This window comes from Rhineura floridana, chromosome 8, assembly GCF_030035675.1.
Source record: "Rhineura floridana isolate rRhiFlo1 chromosome 8, rRhiFlo1.hap2, whole genome shotgun sequence".
Classification (NCBI taxonomy): domain Eukaryota; kingdom Metazoa; phylum Chordata; class Lepidosauria; order Squamata; family Rhineuridae; genus Rhineura; species Rhineura floridana.
In genome coordinates this window covers 116,484,216-116,502,435 of record NC_084487.1, presented here as the reverse complement: position 1 = coordinate 116,502,435, position 18,220 = coordinate 116,484,216, and the positions used below count along the sequence as shown (strand labels likewise).

At 42.6% G+C, this 18,220-nt stretch overlaps 1 protein-coding gene across 15 annotated transcripts in view; it reads left to right on the top strand.

Annotated features, from left to right (window-relative positions):
• PPFIBP1 (PPFIA binding protein 1) overlaps positions 1–18,220 on the top strand; it is a 181,114-nt gene that overhangs the window by 157,481 nt on the left and 5,413 nt on the right. For 8 of the 15 annotated variants that reach the window (XM_061582181.1, XM_061582176.1, XM_061582184.1 and 5 more), the window contains 10 exons: positions 1,771–1,912; positions 3,614–3,742; positions 4,808–4,958; positions 6,736–6,847; positions 8,886–8,974; positions 9,902–10,024; positions 12,638–12,763; positions 13,366–13,554; positions 16,277–16,456; positions 18,048–18,113. In XM_061582181.1, coding sequence (XP_061438165.1) covers positions 1,771–1,912; positions 3,614–3,742; positions 4,808–4,958; positions 6,736–6,847; positions 8,886–8,974; positions 9,902–10,024; positions 12,638–12,763; positions 13,366–13,554; positions 16,277–16,456; positions 18,048–18,113 — 1,307 coding nt within the window. Of the gene's footprint in view, positions 1–1,770; positions 1,913–3,613; positions 3,743–4,807; positions 4,959–6,735; positions 6,848–8,885; positions 8,975–9,901; positions 10,025–12,637; positions 12,764–13,365; positions 13,555–16,276; positions 16,472–18,047; positions 18,114–18,220 lie in introns of all 15 variants that reach the window. The other 7 variants (XM_061582182.1, XM_061582180.1, XM_061582175.1 and 4 more) reach the window with 1 other exon arrangement.

Sequence of the window (18,220 nt, the reverse complement as noted above, 5' to 3'; positions counted from 1 at the left end):
CACATAACAGAATCTGCACAAGTTAGCTTGCTTCCTGAGCCAATGTGCAATTATTCTTAGCTTTGAAACTTCAATAATTAAGTGGTATATAAATACCTTCGTAATAATAATAAAAAAAGCTTTTCAGGACGCCTGAAACTGTTGCCTAGATTCTTGTGTTCCCATTCAGCCATGGAAATTTGCTTTGCATATTTCTGAAATGACTGTAGAGCAAAGTATGCTTACCTTATTTATTTATTTTGTGTCTCACCCTTCCTCTGAAGGAGCCCAGAGTGGCAAACATCAACATTTTAAAACAATACCAGTTTTAAAAAAAACATATTTAAAACAATTTTAAACCATCTTGAAATATTTTAAACTAACCACATACCCTCACAGTTACTAATTTTAAAGTTGCCATGGCCAGCATCCCTCAGTCATGAAGTGCCTGCATGAGCAGGTATGTCTTTAAATTTCTCCTGAAAGCCAATAATGAGGGGTTCAGATGCACCTCACTAGGGACAGCATTTCACAAACAGAGAACCATCACCAAGAAGTCTCTGTCACAGGTCAGTGCCAACCATACAGCAGTCAAAGGCAACAGTGCCAATAGGGCCCAATTTGGTTAATACTGGGGGAATCACTCCATTAGGTACTGGGATACCAGAGTACAAGCATCTTGAATTGGGCTTGGTAGCTCACTGGCGGTCAATGCAGAGCTTTCGGGACTGGTAACACATCCCATTGGGGTGTCCTATTCACCAACCTAGTAGCTGCATTCTGCTGTAGCTGCAGCCTCTGGACCATCTTCAAGGGCAGCCCCCCATAGAATGCATTATAGTAGTCCCAAGTCGAAGGGCATAGAGCATGGACAATTGAGGCCAGGCTGCGACAGTCCAGGGACAGCCGTAGCTGGCGAACCAGACTAAGCTGGACATAAGCACTCCTGGCCACAGATTTTTGGCAGGGACTGGTTTTTATTGTTCCATGTACAGTGCCATGTGCATTTGATGACACTATATAAGTAGATGATGATTATGATGATGTGGCAGATCTTAGCTTAGGAAAATTACGATTAATAGAAATTGCAAAAATCGGACAAAGCCTAACATTTAGTATGGTGCAGATCACATAGACTGGTTGTGTCCAGGCCCATGTTCAAGTAACATATAAATATATATATACCATCTGACTACTACACTACAACTATCTACCCAAAATTGGCACACAATTTCCAAGAATGCACTGACTCCTTAGAACACTCTTGTTTTTGCAGTGAACATCCAAAACATAATTTCTTTTCACAGTTGCACAGTTTATCAATCCCTTGCACATATGGTGTTGTACTCTTAATTGCTGGCAATTACCATTTAATGCCTGTCCACATTCATTGTATCTCCTTATTCCTGGACTTTTGTCAGATATATGAGGGACTGACAGCACAGTTGCTGTGGTAGCCTTTGTCTTCCAGACCACCACAGAAAACTATACACATTTTTACCACAAGTTTGCCTCAGAACGATATTTGGTATATTATACGTATTTGCAATAAAGGGAGTTTGGATGAAGGCCAGCCCTAACAGAGATAATAGGTATTAGTGTATTAAGAAGTTATTTAATTGAATTATATTTCATGAGTGCCATAGGAATGCACAATGAAACTGTCTCCCTTTCCACCCACTTGACTTTTAGCCAAGGTTTAGCTAAATTAGAAATGGAAACTTAAAGTGAATCCAATTTAAGAGCTACAGACTGGTGTACAATTAATTGAGGTTTGCTTTTGTTAAATAGCTGAGACAGAAGAAGGATCTGCAGACCACCTAGATTTGGCTGGCTTGCCACCTCGACCGAAAGGTACAGAAGATGGTCCTCTGACTCCACCTTCTCCTGACTCCAAAAAGAAAACAAGAGGAATCAAGAAGTTGTTTGGAAGGTAACTGGGATATAACTTTGATAACTCCATCTGTCAATATAATAAGTAGAGTTTGTATGCCAGGCCAGATTTCCCCTCTGAGGCTGGTGTGAATATAACACTAGGAATTTCTTAACCATGATTTGGGGATAGGGAGTGGGCCATGAGATTGCATGGTTCCTGCCCCAGGCCTCTTCCTATTTGGCGTGAATATCCTGCCCACTCTTCATAGCCACAGTTAAATGTTGCATCAGCATTGACATTAACAGCAGTTAATATTAACCAGGTTTCCTCATGGTTTGTTAACCAGCTGCAACCATTGGTTAAGCAGGAACCCGGATAACATTGATAAAGTTGGGAAATAAATTTGCCCCAGAGAAAGGAGCGGGGGAAACCCACTCCCCCACCTTTTAAGCACAGTTAAAAGATTCTCAGTGTTATGTCTGCCCTGAATCACAGCCATGGTTGTTTCCAAACCAGGATGGCCTGAGCACTGTTATCCATATGCTGGTAACCTCCAGTTTGTACTACTGCAGTGTACTATATGTGGGGCTGACCCTGAGGTTTGCCTGGAAGCTGCTGTTAGCACAAAATGCAGCGGCTCGACTTTACAAGGGCAGACTATTGCCATTGTGTTACAATGCTGCTAAAAGAATTGCAAGGGTTGCCAGTTAGCTACCAGGTTAAGTTTAAGGTGCTGGTACTGCTGTATCTGTATTGGATTTGAAGTTGTTTTCATATATGAAATGGTTTAATTTGTTTTATTGTTGATGGTTTTTATTGTTAAATGGTTTTGGGCTGTTCTGTAGCATACAATTCATGAATGGAATTGATTTGAAGGCATATAACAACAACAACATAAAATGAAAGTTTATATTAACCAAGGGTGCAATCCAACTCGCAAGTATGCTGGGCTGAGGGGAGTTGGAGGCGGTGGATTCCAGCCAGTTTAGCTGAGACCAGCGTAAGTGGAGCTGGCGTAAGACCCGGGGAAAGGGCATGTCAGGGGAGGGGCCAAGGGGAGGGGACTTGGGCCACATCCAATTCGTGCTTGGAGCACTCCTGCAGGTCCCAGTCCAGGCAACAGTTACGCCAGGAAAAAGGCTAAGAAAATAATTGCAGTAGATGTCATTGGAGAGGGCTTACTGCCCGGTAGGGGTATTTGGGAGACCAGGCTCATACTTTCTGGTCCCTGCATGCAGTTCTCGGCTGAGACGGCATTCAGTCAACCCAGAGACTCCTGAATGGCAGTTGGATGCAGTGGAACTTTACGCCAGCTTCTCTTGCTCCAGCACAACTTACGCCGGCTTCCCCTGAGTTGGATCGCTCTGTAAGCAATGCCAACAGTTGGATCTCATTTTACCCTCCATGACAAAGTTCATTTCTTCTGTTGTTCAAAAAAATGTTGGCGGCAGAAAAATACGGTTGGAAAGCTTAATGGTATATTGTGGGTTTGTTCATTACTCTGACCGCTATCTCATCTATGTATCACTTAGAAACAGTGATGGCATATACATTGTTTCAATAAATAAATAGATTTATAAGTAATGCATTGCTATGGCCTTTGTGACCTTTCTGGAAGCATCTACTTGTCTTCTGTGTGAGACAGGATGTGCTCGATGGACCTTCAGTGTGATCCAGAAGGGCTCTTCTTACACACTTTATGCTGCTAATTGTATGCTCCTTTTATCTCTCCCCTGTCCTCTCCTGGCCTTTGGTTAGACTCAGAAGAAGCCAGTCCACCACATTTAATCCAGATGACATGACAGAGACTGAATTCAAAAGAGGAGGAACAAGAGCAACTGCAGGACCACGATTAGGCTGGTCGAGAGATCTTGGGAAAACCAATAAGTAAGACACAAATACTGAGATTAGCATAGCAAATACTCCTCTTCTTTTTGCCCTTTCTATCATGTTGATGTACGCACTTGGAGGAAACGGATTGTGCACAAGGTGAAAGGATGGCAAGCAACCAAGTGGGAAAGTATTTTAACTTCGGGGCATTTTAAACAGTTCTCCTAAATATCTTGGGGGAGAGACTTTCTTGTGCTTTGGGGGATTATGATGAGTGTACATTTCTCCAGGTCTGTTTTAACACATAAAAGCATAATCAGTTGTTAAATTACAGTACGGCCCCACTTGTCGGTGTTCAGCTAATACGGTGGGATCCTTGACAGGGATCAGCTGGAGTGTGCAAGCTCCCCGCGCTCCAGCTGATCGCACTGTCCAGCTGATCGCTGTCATCGCGCAATCATCTGTAGAGCGGGGAGCTCGCTCGCTCCAGCTGAGTAGGGCCCCACTTTCTGGCGGTTTTCTCTTTTCGGCGGGGGTCTAGAACGGAACCTGCCGTATGAGTGGGGCCCTACTGTACTGATATTGGCTGAATCAAAGAATCCCCTGGTTTGATCAGTTACTGAGATGCCATACAAGTTGAGTATGAATGGGGAATGAGATAAGAAATTACAGGACATGAGTGAAAATACTTTGAGAGGCATTCGAGGATGAGAAGAAAAAAACAGAAAAGGAAAAGCCTTCTCCACTTTGAGCCTCTAGATCCGCAAATTCTGACTCGTTGGTAAGCCGAGTCATAACACATCCTGGGCAAGTGTCTGTTCTGAGCTTGAGGAAAGCTGAGCTATGGAACATCTTGACACAAGGAAAATGCTGCAGCAGAGCATCCAAAGATGGATTAGATATCAGTCGAAAATGATGTCAGTAACTGCCAGTTGATTATGCCAAACTCTGCCTCTGTCTGCCACCGTTTTGTGACTGGCTCTGCCCTGCACCACCATTATTTTCTGGTGGGCCTCAGTAACCTTCACCCATCTCAACTGGGCCCTGGGGGTGAAAAGTTTAAGACCCTTGCTCTATATGTATCTTGTGTCTCTAACATATCAATTCTGAATTTCATTTTAGTGATTTGGACATGCCATTTGCTAAATGGACAAAGGAGCAAGTTTGCAACTGGCTTCATGAGCAGGGCTTGGGTTCTTATATAGGTCATGGCAAACACTGGATACTTTCTGGTCAAACTCTCTTGCAAGCTTCGCAGACTGATTTAGAGAAGGTAAGGATCTGGTATGTTTCTTGTATATGCAAGTTGACCCACAGTTATAATGTGGTGCTGTTAAGTAATGGCCAGATCACCCAGTCGTGTTTGTTAATATCATGCAGTACCTGTTTCACAGAAAGAAGCTATCACTGATAGATCTTTCTTACCATACAGGAATATTAGCAGCTGGTGAAAGCAACCTTGGACATAAGAAAATACAGGGTGACTGACAAATGCCTTTTTCAAATATGTGAGCTGCTTTTCCCAAACTGTTTTGTTGAAAAACAAAAATATTGATCTGTCACTTTTCTACAGAAATGCTCAAGGTTATGTACAATAATGACTGGAATGCAGTTTTTTAAAACCATTAAAGCATAAGTCTAGAAACAGTGCACACGTTATTCCTGTGCACTCTCACCTGGGATAACAAACAATTTTCACTCTTCACTTCAAATGTAGCTGTTGCAAGGTCACCAGTGAGCTTTCCTGAGGAGGGTTTTCTGTGCCTTGCAGCCCTACTGCTGGTAAGCCCAGTCTAAGTATTGCTGCCTCGGTCCACTTGGAATGCATGCTATGCAAGGGTGCCTTGAAATGGGTGGCAGATACGTCACAAGGCACATACGCCATTCTCCTTGTATCACCATCACAAGTGTGTGCTTTTACCCCCAGCTTCATTTTGTTTCACTAGACCGGATGTTATGGAGGACACATTCTTGGTGTCTCCCACCCCCCTTTAAGTAAATCTTTGTTGCTAATGCTTGCATCTGTTAAAAAACCACTATCAGACCTTGCTCCATTGAAATGTGAAAGGGAGGTAGAAGTTCAGGTGGCTTTTCAATGGAAACCAAATGTGTTTTTATTACAGAATAAAGAAGCCAAAAAAGAAGCAATAGAAAAGTTAGGAGGTCAATACCATGGTGTTGGAAAGGAGAAGATTCCTTGGATGTAAAATTTTGCTACATTGAAGTCTTACCAACAGATGAAAGTGGATAGCATCCAAAACCAGAAAAAAGAAAAAAAAAGGGGGGGAACCCCAAGATGCTCGAAAAATATGTATTTTATTCAATAGCCCAACGAGTTTCAGCCACTATGTATAGGCCTTCATCAGGGGCTGTAAATATAATAAAATAGCAGGGACAAACTGCATTAATAAACATAAATAAATAAATTGCTATCAATTCAACCACCACAAGAAAGAGTTCATTGGGTGTATTCATACACATCCTCTCCACCGTTGATATGACCCCTGGGAGGATGTATATGAATACACCCAATGAACTCTTTCTTGTGGTGGTTGAATTGATAGCAATTTTGTGCACAGAAAGATGTACACCAGCTACTGTAAGTAAAAAAGAAATTATACAGAGATTCATCATGTATGGTTTTAATGTACATGTTTATTAATGCAGTTTGTCCCTGCTATTTTATTATATTTACAGCCCCTGATGAAGGCCTATATATAGTGGCTGAAACACATTGGGCTATTGAATAAAAATATATATTTTTCTAGCATCTTGGGGTTCCCCCCCTTTTTTCTTTTTTCTACATTGAAGTCTTGCCATTTGCTGTGGCCTGGGTGGGAGGTGGGGCTGGTGGCAGTTAACCCCCCTTTGGGGAGGGAGTTTTACTTTTCCTTCCATTGTGGTCAACGGGAGGGATACAAGCAAATGGACAACTATCACAGAAACTTCACCCTTAGAGATATTTGACAAGGGTACCCATTACCTGTGCTGAGACTTTCATAGAGAATATAAGCATCCTTTAAAAAACTTGTTTTGCGTCCCACATGTAGGAACTTGGAATAAAGCATCCACTGCACCGGAAAAAACTTCAGCTCACACTTCAGGCGTTGGGGTCAGAAGAAGAGAACAACCATGGGAAACTGGATTACAACTGGGTTACAAGTAATTTTGATTTTGGTTTTTTTTGCCATGTGACCCTGGTCCAGCAAGGAGTTCCCCCGTCCACTTGCAAGGAATCCCTGGGTGCACATTGGGGCTTGCAGGGGGATGTTGTGCGTGTTTTGTTTAGGTTCTGTTCTAGAGATGTTTGTAGATAGTCTCTGTTACAAAAATAGTTTGGAAATGTGCACCAAAGTAACTCACATTCTGTGCCAGAAAGAGCTGGAATCTATACTTTGTATAACTTTAAGCAAATGTGTCTGATTTTATGTTTGCATCATTTAACTTTTAAAAGATTTCAACTGATAACTTTCTACAGTTTCAAGTGGACATTTTAGGACAGGGTGGGGAACCTGCAGCCCAAGGACATGATGAAGCCCCCCAAACCCCTCCAGATGGCCCATGAAGCAATTTCCTACAAACTATGCCCACCTGTCACTCAATTACCCGTGGTGATATAAATGATTTCCACTTTACCATGGCACTTCCTAAAATTTAGGAAACTTTCTAAGAGACATTGAATTTATGAAATTAATGTGGTGATAGACCTTCCTGCATAAGGCAAAGTTATTGCAACAATACCAGTCTTGAGAGTATCGCCGAATTTGATCAATTCATCGTAAGATGGTATCTATTACATAATGGCAACAGGGGCCTAACTGCTGAAGTAGCCACTTTTGCAAGTGGTATAATATACTTAATTGCATTTGTTATACTAAGTAGTGACTCTGGCATTGCTTTAGTATTCATTCATTCTCTGTCTCTCTATTTTTTAAACTGTAACTCTTGTCCTGACAATAATCTGATTTGATTTTGCAAATTTATCCTGCAATCAGTACTAGTCTACAGTTGTGGCTTTACCCATCATTGGGAGGTGAAAGGGGCCGAAACTCAACCTCCAAGCACTTCAGTCCTATTCACCCCATCCCTCTGGCTGCTGAAATTTCAACAGCAGTTGTCTATGCAAATGTACACAGACATCTGCAAGCATAAGGGTCAGGTATTGCCTTTAATTTAAAAAATAAATAAATGAAATTTGCCATTCTCCACTGAATTCTATACCTTGCATCCCACTGTGCACTTCTGCCATGCTCTTGCAGAACTGACATGCAATACCGAGCTGGTTATGGAGCACATATTCATAACCCAGAGATGATTGTTCTCACATGAGTGGGTAACAAAGGCACTAGGTTCCGCTTCTTACACGATGTGGCAGTGAACATCTTTTCCATCCTAACAATCAATATCACTCACACATTGTTAAGCACATTTGTCACCCATGGGTGATTTATCTGTATGTGCACAGATCAGAAATGCAGTGGCCTGCTTCACATATCATGGCAAGCCACCCAAACCAGGACTTCTGATTAAGCTCTTCACTCCTTAATCACAAGCTATAGCCAAGTTTTATTTTTGGCTACAGCTCATAGGTAGGGTAGAGAAGCTTAACCATGAGACTGGCTTCAGGCAATGCACTAAGCCAAATATTGGCTTAGCTCAGCATGGTTCAGGAGTAAAAAAGACCTGGGAGGAGCAAAGCAACTGTGAGTTCCTCTGTGGGAGCCTGCCTGTTCGCACAGTCCTGGTAAGTCATAGTTTGGCTTACGGTGATGTGTAACCAGGCCAGTGTGTGAAGTGGTTGCTACATTTGGTGTTTCAAGCATATTATTATTAATTTATATACTGCTTATATGTCAAAATGCCTTCTGAGCAGATTACATATATAAAATCAATTATAAAATTAAAATACACCGTAGAGCAGTTCCACCAAAACATTAAAAAGATTCATAATTAAAATGTATAATAAAACAAGCCAGTTAAACTTCCTGATCTAATTGCTTTTTAAGTTCAAGGGAATGCTTGCCTAAACAGGTAGAAGAGGAGCCAGTGAAATGCCATTGTCAATGAGGCCTTTCATATTTCAGCAGGGAGGGCATTCCACAACATTGATGCCATCAGTGAAAAAGCCCATCTCCATGTTACCACAAGTCACCACATAATGACTGTATAGTCACGGGCATCTTTTTTCTTGTCTTTTTAGGGTGGCTGGATGATATTGGGCTACCCCAGTATAAGACCCAATTTGATGAAGGAAAGGTGGATGGTCGAATGCTTCATTACATGACTATTGTAAGCAAGTGTCATTTTTGAACTGCTTTTTCATTCAGAGTACCATGGTCTTGACCTTTCTCCTCACCCAAACATTTGTGCCTGGTTTTTTTCCATGTATACCTTCCTGAGATCTTTACTCTTCTCACTCCACCCCATCAGGAACCCCAGAGTTCTCCTCCTATCATAAAATAACTCCACCCATTCTTCCATGCTTCCCATTATTTGTGGAACTCTGTCCAGGTGGTGCCACTTTTATCCATTCCCTCTCTTTAGAGCTGATTTTTTCCATAGATCAAGAGGTTGGAGCAACTCCTATGGGGAAATGTTACAGCATTTAGGGCTTTTTAGTTTAGAAAAAACCCGGCAAGTCGGGTGTATAAGATTATGCATCCTGTGGCAAAAGTGGATAGAATTGTTCTCCCTCTCTCATAATACTCAGGGCCATTCAATGAAGCTGAATGTTGCAAGATCCAGGACAGACAAAAGAAATTACTTCTTCACACAGCGCATAATTAAATTGCAGAATTCACTCCCACATGATGCTGTGATGGTCACAATCTTGAATGGCTTCAAAAGGGGGTTGGAGGGCATGGAGGGCAAGGCTGTTGAATGGCTGCTAACCATGATGGCTCTGTTCCACCTCCACTGTTGGAGGCAGCATGCTTCTGAATACCAGTTGCTGGGAAGCGCAGGTGGGGAGAGTGCTGTTGCATGAAAGTCCTATTTGTAGCCTTCCCACAGGCATCTGAATGCCCACTGTGAGAATAGGATGCTGGATTCGATGGATCCTTGGTCTGATCTAATGGAGATGATGTCATGTTCTTACGGCCTCAGGAGAGTCCAGAGGGCAGCATTCCTTTTGATAGCCAGCTCTCCCAGACTTTTCATGACTTCGTTTTTGGTTTCATCTTTGTGTCCTTCCCCACCACCCACCCACCTCTGCAGGATGACTTGCTGTCTTTGAAAGTTGTGAGTGTCCTCCACCACCTTAGCATCAAACGTGCCATTCAAGTCCTCAGAATAAATAACTTTGAACCCAACTGTCTGCGCAGGAGACCTTCAGATGAGGTAACCACTTCTGATGCTACTTATCCATCAGATTGATTCATTGCAATGAATGTCGTGACAGTGTGTCCTTTTTTCTTTTTTTTACTTTCCTAGAATATTTTTGCCCTACTTTGATCCCTTCCTTTACTTAGTAGGCCATACATCAATCACTGATTGTCAGCTTTGTTGTGTGGATTAATATCCTAATTCCATTTTAAATATCTAGAACTGGGGTCAACATTTTCTTCCCTGCTCCTAAGCCAGTGCATCACTACTAGAAAGACAATGTTCCTGGCATCCCTTAGATCACTAGTTCAGATAATGTTTTTAACTGCTTTTAGAATGTTTTTTTTTTTAAGTGTATTATTATTTGTGGGTTTGCCATCCTGGGCACCTTCGGGAGGAAGGGCACAATATAAATTGAATAAATAATGAAATATTAATAGTACAGTGACTATATCCCAGCTTGTGCCTCCCTTTTTATGTTTGATTCTTTCTGCAAACTATTGCTCATTGGCATTCTGTGAAAATCTGAAAGTGATGTTAGTGCTAACTATTGCATGATAAGCCCGTCTTGGCCCGCAGCATTTGAAAGTGAAGGTGGGGAGCAGCAGATCTGATTGGGCTCCTGCATGAGGAGGCCCTGCTCATGGACATTCTAGGCTTCTCCATGAAGTACTAATTTTCTGTTTGCCTGGAAATTTATTCTTTAATGTGGGAGACCATTCAGACAAATGAACAATGTTGTCTCCAGTCTTCCTAACTACCACAAAAGCATTCTGAAATTGTATTTCATTCTTATTGAAAGATGTTGGAAGTAAACGGGTGAACTTTAAAAGCCTGAATCCCATTTTTTTAGGTCTTTACATTTTACCTTTTATATAAGATGCTCAGGTCATACATTAATATGAGACACAGATGCAGGATGGTTTGGAGGTGGAAGAATGACCAAATGAAGATCTGAATTGCAGTTTCACATGAATTTCATCTTGTAGATGAATAAGTTACATAGTCGCTTTATTAAATACTATATTCTACATCAGGTCCACACAACTTGTGCCTAACCATGCCAGAGGTAGCCCTACAGCTTCATCTGTCACCCCACCAGAAACTATATTTTGGTACCCTAGGGCTGCAAGAAACAGGGTTATTATATAATTGGACCCCCACAAAGGTCTGGGTGAATACAGGTTTTCACTTGGCCCCAGAAGTTGAACAATGTAGGCCTCTGCCATACCCCAGGAAGGAGGGTGGTGGGCCTCTCCTATTAATCTTAATATAGAGACAGGCTGATACTGGAGGCAGTGTTCCTTCAGGAATCTGGGTCCCAAGTTATTTATTGCTTTATATGTTAGACAGCACCTTGAATTGGGGCTAGTGGCGTATAGGCAGGCAATGTAACATCTTTAAAACCTCACTCACCCATTCTGGTCAACGCATTTTGTGCCAGCTGCAGTTTTTGAACCATCTTCAAGGGCAACTCTGCACAGAATGCATTACAGTGATAATGTGGGATCCAGGAGTACTATGCACCCGTGCCTTCAAGGGCAGTGCAGTTCCATCCAGAAAATGCCATATTTCCAGTTTCTGGACATGATCATCACTCCATCTTGTTTCAGTTCAGTTTCACTTTAAATGTAAATGTACTGCCTTCAAGTCGATTCCAACTTATGGCAACCCTATGAATAGAGTTTTCATGGTAAGCGGTATTCAGAGGTGGTTTAACATTGCCTTCCTCTGAGGCTAAGAGGCAGTGACTGGCCCAAGGTCACCCAGTGAGCTTCATGGCTGTGTGGGGATTCGAACCCTGGTCTCCCAGGTCGTAGTCCAGCACCTTAACCACTACACCACACTGGCTCTCCCTGTACGGATAAGAGTATTCAAACAGAAAAGTTCAGATTTAGCATAATTGATTTTAAGATCCATGTGTTTGTGATATTCTGAAAGCAGAGATTGCTGGGCCGGGATTGCTTGGAACGGATTGCTAATTATCAAAAGGATATCATTTGCAAAGAGATAGGGTTTTCATGAGGTTGAGAGGCAGTAACTGGCCCAAGGTCACCCAGTGAGCTTCATGGCTATGTGGGGATTCAAACTCTTGTCTCCCAGGTTGTAGTCCAACACCTTAACCACTACACCACACTGGCTCTCTTTATTGACCCTCATTAAGCCAATAACCATCTCCAGACAATGTTCCAGCACTTGCCCAACTCCACTTGATTCTGAAGATAAGGAGAAACAGAAGGGAGTGTCATTCACATCCTGATGACACTCTGGTGCACTGTTTGGCAAGATACATGATTAATATTGCTGAGGATTTTGAATTGCAGATGGGAGGAATCGAAAGATTTGGGTACAAATTTTACTTTGGCATACTAGTTTTGCACAGATTTTTTAAATTTTATTACATTTGAGGAACTTCAAACTCTCTCTCTCTCTCTCTCACTCACACACACACACACACATTGGTACAGTTCAGCATCTGATTGGGTAATGTGGCTGAGAATGGTGCACACTGAGACAGAAAAGTCACTTGAAATAAGAAACGTGGAGACTGAATTCACTGCAGAACTAAAAAAATAAGAAGTAAGAGTAGTGCATTGATTCTGAGTTAAATGTGGTTCTTATTGGTAGAGTAACATCACACCATCGGAGGTTTCACAGTGGACCAATCATCGGGTGATGGAGTGGTTGCGTTCGGTTGACCTTGCAGAGTATGCTCCTAACTTGAGAGGAAGTGGCGTTCATGGTGGGCTAATGGTAAGAGTGTGTGGCATTTTATATTTCTTTATCAGACAATCTGGGAGCATAGTGGACAAAGACAGTATAGAATATAATTGGGGGGGTTCTTTGTAGCTTTTACATATACTTTCTATTGATTTTAAGGCACAAACAATCTGATAATCTGAATTAAGGCACAAACAATCTGACAAGAATTGAAGTCTTAACTACACCATCACATTGTCAGAGTTGGGAAGGAAAGGATGAGAGAAGGGGGGTGGCCTCCAGCTGGGTCCACTGACTGTGTAAATTACGTGAATATATGCATACATGAAGCCCGAATATCTGAATGTCTGCCTGTCTGCGGCCACCTGCAAAATGTTGCCCCCTCATACACTGCAAGAGTTGACAAGTGGAACAGAGAGCTGGAACGTTCTCTTCGTAATTTTATTTGTTCTTAGGCAGAAGGCATGGTAACTGCATTATAAGTATTTTTTTAATATACTGGTGGTGGTGTTTCCCCACGCACTCCCCTTGCTTAATATTTCAGATCTTTAGAATGTTTGGGAAAGTTACTTAGTCTAGAGAAAATCAAAATGTAATTCTGATTACACTTCTGAAATACCATTTTTGCTGTACAGGTTTTGGAACCACGTTTCAATGTAGAAACCATGGCGCAGCTGCTTAACATCCCACCCAACAAGACCCTGCTGAGGCGGCACTTGGCAACCCATTTTAATTTGCTGATTGGTCAAGCGGCCCAGCAGCAAAAGCGCGAAGCCATGGAATCCCCGGATTATATCCTGTTAACAGCTACAGCCAAAGTGAAGGTATTTTCAAAGCGTTGGAAGTATTATCACACAGCACAGACATATAGTAGTCAAGAGTGCTAGTTCATTCTTCCCTATTTGAAATTTTTATTATAAGAAGCAAATAATATTCTGAAATAACACAGGGTTGTATTCACCTATGTTCTACTCAGAGTAGACCCCAAAAACCTAGTTTGTGAAGGGTGCTGAGTTGTTATGAGACTCCTGTTACCCTGATAGAGCTCTAATGGCCCGAGTGGTTTAACAGTCAGCCCCTCTTCTGGGTATTGTAGCTTTGTGAGGGGAATAGGGTGTCACCTAACAACTCTTTACACCCTTCAAAAACTACACTTCCCAGGATTTTTTGGAGGAAACCATGACTGTTTAAAATTGAATAAATGTCTGGCGTAGATGTGGCGAGGGACAGCTTTGGTTTAAATTTGGGTGCGCATGCAGTAGAATAAAAAGGTGGGGGAAACCCTGAAGAACAGTTATACTGTTCACAATGTTTTCCTTTTGGAAAGGAAAGGGGCTTTCCCTTTGCACAGTGCCCACTCATCCTATATCTTTCCCTCACCTGTTGTCCCTACCCCTACCTTTCCTACCCTTCTCTTCCCGTCCCCCCTCCCTGTCCCTACCCCAGATTAGTTTCACCTATCCTAAAGCATGATTGCGTGGGAGTAAATCCCACAGAACTCAATAAGCATGCAAATGATCAATCCGTTCTCAGCAAACTTGCAAAGGATCCCATTTCTTACCTCCCAGATTTTAAAAAAAGAGCAATCCACTAATAGGTAAAAAAAAAAAAACCTTGCCATTTAAGAACATACATGTAGCCAACAGATACTTCTATCAAACTTTAAGAAGCAGGGAAATTAGTTAGCTATAGTGAATGCACCAGGGGAGCAAGAGACCTGACCTCCTCTCTGAGATATTGGATTGTCCTACAAATTTGTAAAAAGGCAAACACAATTTGTAAATAGGCAAACACAATCCACTTCCTGTGTAGCTTGGAAGAATTTGGTAACATGTGCCTCTGAACATGTGTCTTTCAGGTATCCTAGTCGCAAGCTGTATAGGGCTTTGTACATCAAAACCAGTAACTATTAGCCCAGTAGCTAATAGGTAGCCAGTGCAATTCATTCAGCAGCGGAGTGACATGTTGGTGATACCCTGCCCCAGTGAGGAGTCTCGCTGCCACATTTTGCATCATCTGCAGCTTCCGGACCAACCTCAGGGGCAGCCCCACATAGAGTGCTTTACAGTAATCCAGCCTGAAGGTTACCTGTGCATGGACAACAGTGGTCAGGCTATCCTGTTCCAGAAATGGCCACAGCTGTCTTACCAGCCAAATCTGGTAAAAGGCACTCCTAGCCACCTGGGCCTCTAGCCACAAAGATGGATCCAGGAACATCCCCAGACTACGGACCTGCTCTTTCAGAGGGAGTATGACCCCATCCAAAGCAGGCAACTGACCAATTATCCAAACTTGGGAACGACCAACCCACAATGCCTCCATCTTGCTAGGATTCAGACTCAGTTTATTGGCCCTCTTCCAGCCCTTCGCTGAGTCCAGGCCTTCCATGGCCTCTCCCGATTCAGAAGCTACAAAGAAATAGAGTTGGGTATCGTCAGTGTACTGCTGACACCTTGCCCCAAATCTCCTGATGACTGCTCCCAAGGGCTTCATATAGATGTTAAATACCAAGTTGGGCCAGAAGGATACCATGGTCAATGGTATCAAAAGCCGCCGAGAGATCAAGTAAGAATAACAGGGTCACACTCCCCCTGTCCTTCTCCCGATAAAGGTCATCCATCAGGGCGACCAAGGCCAAATCAGTCCCTTAACCAGGCCTGAACCCAGACTGGGATGGGTCAGGGTAATCTGTTTCATCCAAGAGTACTTGCAAGTGCTGTGCCACAACTCTCTTGATCACCTTCCCTAAAAGAGGGTATTTGCAACTGGGCAGTAGTTGTCACAAACCAATGGGTCCAGGGTGTGCTTTTTCAGGAGCGGTCGGATCACCACCTCATTCAGGGCGGCTGGAACCACTTCCTCCTGCAATTACGTGTTGACCACACTCTGGATCCACTTGGTCAAACCCCCTCAGCAAGATTTAATAAGCCAAGAAGGGCAAAGGTTGAGAGGACACGTTGCTGGCCATATCATCGCATGACTCTGTGTCATGAGGCTGCATCAACTGAAACTGATCCCAGAAAGCTTCTCTTGCTGGTAGGCCAAAGGCAATTATGACTTGGTACAGACAACCAGCAAGTGGCTTTTTATAAGCCTGATATGATAAATATGAATGTTTTGGCTTTTTTGTTTAGTTTTCCACAAACTTTTTTGTAATCTTTCAAAACAAATTAAAAACACAAACTTCTTTGAAGTTTCGTAGTTCAAATATATGAGATTATGTACAAAGAGAATAAACATACAAACCGCAAACTAAATACACTTAAATAAAACAAACAAAATTACCAAATGTGGACCTTTTTAATTAATCCGATAGGCTGATCTTTTTTATCCTATATTGGGGGTTGGGGGGAGAGGAATCTTATTCCATTTTTTCAGCCAGCTTTCTGTGTGAGTATATGTTGTTAAGGAAATCTTGATCTTTGGACCTTTGCTTTGGTTCCTTTACCTACCTATTGTACATTTTCTAAGATTTTATATATGCTGTAAAGAATATAAATTGCCATGTTTTTCACTTTTTGACAGTTTTTGGTCTGTGTTTTTCAGCCAAAGAAACTTGCTTTTAGTAATTTTGGAAATTTAAGGAAGAAAAAGCAAGACGATGGGGAAGAATACGTGTGTCCAATGGATTTGGGACGGACATCAGGAATTGGATCAAAGAGAGGATTTAAGCCTGGTTTAGATATCAGAGTGTATGATGACGATGATCTGGACAGACTGGAGCAGGTAATAGTTGTTGCAGTAAGTTGAAACAATCATATTTTTATATGCATGCACTCTCAGCATCTATTTTAGTGTTTCCCTAGCTGTCCTGTAATGTATCAATGCTATAAAATCTGACTTCTTTAACCTCTCATACTCCTGTTTACGAGTTATTCATGGGCATCGAGATTTCAGATATTAACAAACAAAAGAAACTTGAATTTCACATTTCTCCACAGTCAAAATGTTTAATGTCACTGAGAGTTTTCTTTTCGCTAAAGACCTCAAGGTGGTGTACATTTAGGAGAAGAGGTTATCCCAGTTTATCCTCGCAACAACCTTGACAGAGGCGGGGTGGTTCAAAGCTACCCAGTGGATGTCATGGCTGAGCAGGGATTTGAACCCAGGTGTTTCTAGTCCTAGTCCTGTATTCTATCCATAACAGCATATTTCCTCTCTGGTTAACTCATACTCTAGTTGAACTGGCATTCCCTTTCCCCCTATCCATTTCCTCAAGCTGCCATCTTCAACATTTGCAGCATCTCTTCTCCAAGTTCTTGCTCATGACCTTCTGACACTTATCCTTCCTACACTGGCAGCAATCATCTTTCTTCTGGTGCTTCTCTCTCCCTCCCCCTCTAATCTGACGAATGACACTGTGGTGCTGATGGTTTCTCTTTCTTCATCTGTGCTTTCTTCTGAAGGTGTTTTTGTGGAATATTCTTAATATGAAAATCCTGAATTGCTTGATCAGCTTTTTGGTTGGCCTCTGACTTCTTAGCTGGCCTGCACTGCTACTGCTACTGCTCCACTTGTTGAGTTCTGTTGTTTGACATCTGAGCAGTGGTAGCAGACCTCAAGGGCAAGGCTATAAACTTGCATTCGCCTCTCTGGTTTCACAAATAGGGGCAGAGACTATGGAGTTGACTCACATGACTCAGCTATCAACCAGACTGGTGCATAAGGGCTCCTGCGCTCTACCACAACATTCTTATAGCCTTTCCTTCTTATCCAAACATCGCCTAGCAGTACAAGCAGGCCCTCCCTTAGCCTGTGCGGGGCCTGGGGCAAAAGCATAGTTGGGGGCCACCCACATTCTTTCTCTCTTTCAAACCTCCCGCCCAGAATAAGCCGGCAAGCGCTGCCTGTAAACGTGCTGCACAGCTGATGAGCGGGCGGCAGGCAGCACAAGGAAGCCACTCAGGCAGGGGATTCAAACCTCCCGCCTAAAAGCCTCACGTACACCCGCTTCACAGCTGATGAGCGGAGAGGGGAAAAACCGCTCAGGCACGCAGCCGAAGAGCGGGAGATTCTCTAAGAGTGGGAAGCGGCTGGCGAAACTGCATGGCTTAAAAGAAAAAACCCCGCCGCAGCCCAGCTTCTCATCGCCAAGCGTGGGGGCCCCCAAAGCACGGGGCCCGGGGCAACTGCCCCCCTTCCCGGTGTCTAGGGGTGGTGCTGACTACAAGAAAGCATTAAACTGACTAGGTCCTCTATCTAAGGTTCTACTATAGCCCAAGAAGTGCTCCTAGTAGTACCTGTATGAATACAGTTATATGAAGAATGAATGAATTTACATGAATTACTTATTATGTTAACTCTTTCTTTCTTGTAGATGGAAGATTCAGAAGGTACTGTGAGGCAAATAGGGGCATTTTCTGAAGGCATCAACAATTTGACTGTAAGCCCTTAAAATTAATATAGACACATCCTAAAATGTTGGTAGTCCTTCTGCCTTAAAAGTTACAGAGCTACACAGTAGTATAGTACAGGGCAGAAGTGTTCAGC